Below are 7,830 nucleotides of genomic sequence, written 5' to 3'. Positions count from 1 at the left end.
AGTAGCTGGGACTACAAGTGCCTGCCACAAAGCTCGGCTATTTTTTTTTTTTTTTAGTTGTCATTGTCATTAGCTGGCCCGGGCCAGGTTTGAACCCACCACCCTTTGTGCATACAGCTGGCACCGTAACCACTGTGCTAAGGGCACTGAGCCTGATACAGAAATTATTGAAATTCTCTATGCCTCCATTTTTTGTAACAATAAGAACAGCAATCCACCTCGTAAGACACGGTGGGGATAACACATCATCTGTAAAGGCAGTTAACTCAGTGACCAGTGTGAAGTGTTCAACATGTGTTAATTGACATTATTAAACAGTAGTAACAGAGCTTCAATTTAAGGAGTAGCAAATGAGCTTGACACGTGGTCACTTCTCCATCATTCTCTAGGAAGCCCCCCAACTCTTCAGAATGTGCCATTTAAGAGTCACCAATATAAATCAGAACACTGTAGAAAAGCTTCTTCTGGAATTTAAAATAAACCCAGAGCGTGGCATGGGAACGCGAATAATGAGGGTGAGCAGGAACACGAGTGCAGGACAGGCACTTGACGATCGGGCTAGAGCAGCGGTTCTCAACCTTCCTAATGCTGCGACCCTTGAATACAGTTCCTCATGCTGTGGTGACTCCCAACCATAAAATTATTTTCATTGCTGCTTCATAACTGTATGTAATTTTGCTACTGTTATGAATCGTAATGTAAATATTTGATATGCAGGTCTTAGGCAACCCCTGTGAAAGGGTCGTTCGACCCCCAAAGGGATGGTGACCCACAGGTTGAGACCCACTGGTCTATAGGATTTTATGAAAATGTCATGCATGTAAGATTATGTTAGTAATCTGTTACTAATTTCTCACAACATCCAGAGTTACCTAACTGAAGTGGTACAAAGTAGACAGAAAAAAAAATTCTTTTCCTCAACTTGTATTCGGTCCCTGTTTTCAAGATTCTGATCAAACATCAATGGCAAAATTAATAGGATTAATAACGTTGGGTTTCCTCAGAGATGGCAGATGGAGCAAGGACCACTAAACAAAGGAAAAAGCTGCATAATACAGTTGTGGGGGCTTTTTAAAAAGACATTTATATAAAAAGAACAAGATTTAAGAAATCATTCCACTATGCCCATTACCCAGTGTGAATCTAATAATGAAAAAAGAGAGTGCAGAGAGACTGCTCTTACTCCCTGCCACTTCAGCACAACAGGATCTGCCCAGGCAGTCCTAGAGGGGCAGAGATTAGAATCGGGAGAAGCCCTGTTCCGTTCCTCTCACATGTGCACTGAGTCCCTTATTCTGCTGCCCAAAGGAAAACTCCACTCCCATTCTTTTCCCTTTCTGATAACTGGAAGTTAAAACTGAAAATACATTTTAAATTAAAGACATAAGAAACCAAAACTTACAAACAATCATCTGTACTTTCTGCACAAAGACTGATAGTTTTCCCATCTCGGCAAACAATCTGCAGCATATAGTCTTTTGACTTCCCTTCTGGAGGCTGAATATCTATAAAAGAAAAAGCAGAAGAAAGGATTTTTTTAAGGACTTATTCTTACATATTCTAAGACCTAACAGCTCCGATAAGCAAAGGACTAAACAATAGACCAAGTGCTACATCTAAGACCCCTTGGCCTACCCAAGAGGGCAGAAAGAACACAGCAAGCCAACTAGCTGCAAGGAGGACCTTCCACAACATTCATTCCTTTAAAATGAATATAAGGAATACCTCTAGAAACAGACATCACAGATTTTAAGAAATCAACTGGCATTACCATCAAACATCCCAGTTTAATATGGTCTAGGGTGGCCTCATCCTTCTTAGGATTCCCACCACTCTGGTTCCCTCTCAGTAAGAGAAGGCCATGGACTGGTGGAAATAATGCACAGGGGATTGTATCTGCCCCAACCATTTGGGCCTGGAGTCCAACTGTGGGTGCCCCTCTCTGAGGCTTTCTTCAGTCTGTTAATGAAAGCAGAACAGGGGAGAGGATCCAGCTCTCATCAAGAACGGAAGGTTGGGGAGGACAGATGACGGAAATCGGCCAGGGCGAGCCAGCTTACCCCGACATTCGTGCCCCATGCGGATGTTGATGCAATCCACTGGCATGTGGACCTTGTCCTCGATACTCTGACGGGTCTGGTCATCATAATAGATCAGGTGACCATCCGACCACAGATCAAACCAATTCTTCTTCCAGCGTTTCAAAATGGTACCTGAAAAAAATGGTTTTTTCCTCTCAATTCCAACACCAATTTGATTTTTTTTTTTTTATAAGACAGGGTCTTGCTATATAGTCCAGTCTGGAGTACGGTGGCTATGAGGATAAATAAGCTGAAGTTTTCCAACTTTATACCACATCACAGCCTCAAGCAATCCCCCCATTTCAGTCTCCTGAGTAACTGGGACTATAGGTATGCAACATAGCACCAAGCTGAACCAAAAGAACAAGGACTGTGATCTCTTACTCACAGAAGAAATGCAACTTTCCCCTGACCCCCAGATACACCTGCATAGAATTCCCCAAACCAGTCCACCCAAAATAAGTGAAAGCAGCCCCTGATGCCCTGACCACCTATACCATACCCAGGCCACATGCAACACAACCACAGACACCTAAAGGCTGCAAACTAAGAATGCCCAAAACCTTTTTTTCCGAAGGAACGGTGTCTCACACTACCGTCTGTGCTAGAACACAGGAGCACTATCATACCTCACTAAAACTTCAAATTCCTAGAGTCAAGCAATCCTTCTGCCTCAGACTCCCAAATAGCTGGGACTATAAGCATCCATCACACCCAGCTAATTTAAAAAATGTTTTCTAGAGATAGGGTCTATGTTGCTCAACCTGGTCTTGAACTACTGGCTTCAAGTGATTTTCTTCCTACTTCAGCCTCCCAAAGTCCTAGAATTACATGTGTGAGCCATTGTGCTGGCCTACTTTGAAAGTTTTTAAAAAATACTTTTCTGTTAAATAAATGAAACACGTCTAACAAACATTTAATTCCCCATATAGAATTAAACTTTAAAAAAAAAATTTTTTTTTTTTTTCTTGAGACAGAGCCTCAAGCTATTACCCTAGGTAGAGTGCCGTGACATCACAGCTCACAGAAATCTCCAACTCCTGGGCTTAACCAATTCTCTCGCCTCAGCCTCCCATGTAGCTGGGACTACAGGCGTCTGCCACAACACCCGGCTATTTTTTGGTTGTAGTTGTCACTGTTGTTTGGTGCCAAGCCAACTTTAAACTTTTAAAACTTTCCTGGTATCTAACTAAATGTGCTAATTTTTTTTTTTTAGACAAGAGTCTTACTTTGTTGCCCTGGGAAGAATGCCATGGCATCATAGCTCACAGCAACCTCCAACTCGTGGGCTCAAACGATTCCCTTGCCTCAGCCTCTCAAGTAACTGAGAATATAGGTGCCCACCACAACGTCCAGCTATTTTTTTAGAGATGGTGTCTCACTCTTACTCAGGCTAGTCTCGAACCTATGAGCACAGGGCAATCCACCCGTCTTGGCCTCCCAGAGTGCTAGGATTACAGGTATGAGCCACCACACCTAGTCTAAATTTGCTAAATTATCAGAAAATGCTGAACTGTAAAGTCTCTATATGCAAGTAAAAATACAACCTTCCTCTCTTGGAAAAATACTGAATTCTTTATTGTGAAGAGCTGTCATGTATACTCTCTCTTAACATTTCCCTTATAGGAAGCCCCCTGGGTAGAAGGGGGCTGCCTTCCTGATGCAGGTACAGAGACAGGCTCAGAAGCCAGACAAATGAACATAGCAGGACCCTGAACCCAGACCAAGGGCCCCAACTCTCACCCTGTGCCCATCTTACCACCTCATACATTTCTGTCAGTTTGAGAATTCATCCCTTCATTTGTCATCTTAGACCAGACATTTAACTTTATAAAGCTGAAATTTCCTCGTCTGTTAGAAAAGAAAACCCCCGCCAAAGAGTAAGAGGCCAGTTTCACTCCAGGTCACCCTGCACCTTCCTCACCCACTGCACACCCCACCCTGTTCTTGGCCAACATGCACAAACTCCATTCCCTTTACACTCCCATGCCTGCTACTGCTCTCAACCAAACAAGCAACATCCAGCCTTCCCACCAGCATCAGACATCCTCCTCCCCAGAGGGACTGCCACAGCACTTGCCCAAACTGACTAATAGGAGAGACCCAGCATCCCTTTGACTGGCAGCAACTGAGCTGTGTAGAAACTACCAAACGGCTGCACACAGGCAGAATCACCAAGGCAGGGAGTTCTACCCACCATCAAAACTCTAGCTGTGGCTCGGCGTCTGTGGCTCAAGTGGCTAAGGCGCCAGCCACATACACCTAAGGTGGCGGGTTCGAAACCAGCCCGGGCCCACCAAACAACAATGACGCTGTAACCAAAAAATAGCCGGGTGTTGTGGCGGGCGCCTGTGGTCCCAGCTACTTAGGAGGCGGAGACAGAAGACTCGCTTGAGCCCAGGAGTTGGAGGTTGCTGTGAGCTGTGATGCTATAGCACTCTACCCAGGGGGATAGCTTGAGGCTCTGTCTCAAAAAAAAAAAAAAAAACTCTAGCTGTAAAATACCAAATCAGGCTGTCCTGCAGAAGTCAAATACTGGGTCCCAAGGGTCTATGTAGCAATGGCAGGAAAAGTCCTGGCAATTGCTTTGCCTACATGTAACTACATGTGTATACAGCTCTGTGACCCAAGGAAATGAAATATATCTTATTTCAATTTTAATGGAATTGATACTTCTGGTTTCAGCAAACGAAAATCAACCCACACATCCGCGGATGGGGTTACAAAATTTCTGAATATACACTTCTGAAACATGGACCAGGACAATGAAAAGTCTGAGTATCACCACATTAAGCACTGATGGGAAGCATAGATTTGTTCACTATTGGTTTTTTTGTTTCTTGGGTTTTCTTTTTTTGAAACGGAGTCTCACTCTACAGCCCAGGTTAGAGTGCCATGGTGTCAGCCTCACTTAAAGCAACCTCTAACTCCTGGGCTCAAGCAATCTTCCTGCCTCAGCCTCCTAAGCAGCTGGAACCACAGGTGAGCACTACAACTCTCAGCTAATTTTTCTACTTTTCAGAGACAGGGTCTCACTCTTGATCAGGCTGGTCTCGAACTCCTGAGCTCAAGGGATCTCCCACTTCTACCTCCCAGAGTGCTAGAATTACAGAAGTGAGCTACAGCACCCAGACATAAACAATAGTTTTTATAAACCATCTAAGAAATGCAATTGATTCATTGCTATACTCAACTTTAGCTAACTTCTGAAGATATCCCTCAAACATAAATTCATCTCTCTGACCAATAAACAGTATGTGTTCAGTTTTTTTAGTAATCACAAATAATATATGTCACTTTTCCCCGAACTGGCTCTTGTGTTAAAGCACACTATGAACACCACATGGAGTAGCAGCCCCAGAGAGACAAGCAGACAGTACATGCAAGGCCCACAGACGAGCTGAGCAAAGTGCATCTCAATCCCAGGAATAAGGAATTGAGTCTCTTCTCTGGAGTCCTTCTGAAGATACAAAAGTTCAGGTTCTATAAAAGTTTATTCCCTCAGGTCAAGTCTTCATCCATGTAAAAACAAAGACTACATTATTTCAGAATCTGAGTCACTGCTCAATCTCCAAATGAGACAGGCAAAGAGCCCAGTACCCCCACGCCAACGTTATCAGCTGAGCATGATTAGATTCAGGCAGTCTCAGGTCAACCATGAGTAATAAGCAGCTGGCAGGAGAAATAAGCAAGGGCTGCCATCCCTTCCCGGTTTCTGTCTACTCGGCAACCCAACGGGGAGTTCCCTGAGTGTAGAAACAGTTCACCACACTCTAAAATCATCCAAGAGGAAATCAGGGCACCAACATGATAATAAGACTTTATGATTTGTTTTTAAATGTCATCTATTTCAGCAAACAGAAATAAAGATGCGCCCTAAGGCACAGCTGGATGCAGTCGTGGGTCCCATACTCACTCTGTCGCAGCAACCATCCACTCTTCACAAACGCCATCTCTTCACCTACAGGACAGAACAGGCAGGTTCAAAATCACACCCAGAAAGATAACACCATGTGCGGTCTAAATCTCAATCATAATCTCTTTCAGTGTCAGGCGAGGAAGGGCCCAAAGCCATTTCACCTCACCAGCCACCTGGCATTTACTCAATACCACGTCTGGTGTCCATGCCACCTCCCGGCCCCCCACACTCGAGGCTTCCGCCTCACCAGCCTGCACACCCTACTGTGGTTAACTCTGCTCAACAGACAGGGAGCAGCGCTAGGGACACTAAATTTAGCTCCGTCAACAACCGGGGCCTTCTCACAGCATGCCAGTGTCCTACAGCTCTGGGGCTCGGCTGCCACAGCTTCATACCTAGCATGCCCGGTGGGGAACTATGTGGCCCAGTGTGCTGCGCTAGAGGCAACAGGCAGAGTGTCCAGGTCAGGGAAGAAAACCAGAAGTCATCAAGAAAAGACTGATAGGGCGGCACCCGTGGGTCAAAGGAGTAGGGTGCTGGCCCCATATGCCAGAGGTGGTGGGTTCAAACCCAGCCCTGGTCAAAAACTACAAAAAAAAAAAAAAAAAGACTGATAAATTCAACTACACAGAAATAAAAATCTATTATGGAAAAAAGTCAAAAAAACCAATGACAAATTAGAAGAAATATTTACAACCATATGGTGATCTATTTCCTTTACTTACAAAGCTGACTATAAGAAAAGGCACTCGGCTTGGTGCCTGTGGCTCAAGTGGCTAAGGCGCCAGCCACATACACCTAAGGTGGCGGGTTCATATCCAGCCCAGACCTGCCAAACAACAATAATGGTTGCAACGAAAAAATAGCCGGGCATTGTGGCGGGCGCCTGTGGTCCCAGCTACTTGGGAGGCTGAAGCAGGAGACTCGCTTTAGCCCAGGAGTTGGAGGTTGCTGTGAGCAGTGAAGCCATGGCACTCTAGCCAGGGGGACAGCTTGAGGCTCTGTCTCAAAAAAAAAAAGAAAAGGCAATCATTTGGTGATTCATAGAAAAAGAAATAAAATGACCAAAAACTCCAAAGAAGTTTCTCTCTCAATTCAAAAGATAAAAATCAAACTATAGAGTTAACCATTTTACCTATCAGATGGACACAAATCAAAACTCTATGACACCGGCAGTAAGCAGAAAAGGTGATGATAAGAAAGATTATCAGCTGCAACCTTTCTGGAGGGAAATTTGACAAACTCTACCCAAACTTTGAGAATTCAGATACAGTACTTTTTTTTTTTCTTTTTGAGACAGAGCCTCACTATGTCGACCCTTGGTAGAGTGCTATGACATCACAGCTCACAGCAACCTCAAACTCTTGCCTCAGCCTCCCAAGTAGCTGGGACTATTGGCGCCCACCACAATGCCCGGCTATTGTTTTTGTTGTAGTTGTCATCGTTGTTTGGCAGGCCCAGGCTGGGTTTGAACCTGCCAGCCCCACTGTATGTGGCTGGCACCCCAATAGCTGAACTACGGGTGCCAAGCCAGATACACTTTGACCCAGTAAAGTTCCATCACTAACAATGTGCCTTGCTGACATCTGTGCAGAGATTCGCCAACATATGTATAAAGATATATACTGTAAAGTTATTTATACCTCAAAAAATGAGCCACAGACAATGTGCCACACAACTGGAGCACTGCTGCACAAGACAGGCTGCCAGGCAGATGTCCTTTCACTAGATATTATGCCTATGTTTTCCTTGGTGTTTCCCTCAGGTGGGGCTCGGGTGAGGGTCTCAAAGAATGGCAAGGAGAAACTGGAGAGCAGTCTTGGAAATCCA

General features: G+C 44.6%; 1 protein-coding gene across 1 annotated transcript in view; it reads right to left on the bottom strand.

The window, feature by feature from the left end:
• Positions 1 to 7,830, bottom strand: part of PLEKHB2 (pleckstrin homology domain containing B2) — a 28,945-nt gene that overhangs the window by 15,276 nt on the left and 5,839 nt on the right. The window contains exons 2-4 of the mRNA XM_003797287.3: positions 5,998 to 6,042; positions 2,061 to 2,213; positions 1,403 to 1,505 (exon numbers count right to left, since the gene is read on the bottom strand). Of these exons, the coding sequence (XP_003797335.1) occupies positions 1,403 to 1,505; positions 2,061 to 2,213; positions 5,998 to 6,034 (293 nt within the window). The 5' untranslated portion in view covers positions 6,035 to 6,042. The remainder of the gene's footprint in view (positions 1 to 1,402; positions 1,506 to 2,060; positions 2,214 to 5,997; positions 6,043 to 7,830) is intronic.

Source organism: Otolemur garnettii, unplaced genomic scaffold (assembly GCF_000181295.1).
Source record: "Otolemur garnettii isolate 467f Iridium unplaced genomic scaffold, OtoGar3 scaffold00114, whole genome shotgun sequence".
Classification (NCBI taxonomy): domain Eukaryota; kingdom Metazoa; phylum Chordata; class Mammalia; order Primates; family Galagidae; genus Otolemur; species Otolemur garnettii.
Note: the sequence above shows the minus strand (reverse complement) of the source record. Positions and strands in the feature narration are given on the sequence as shown.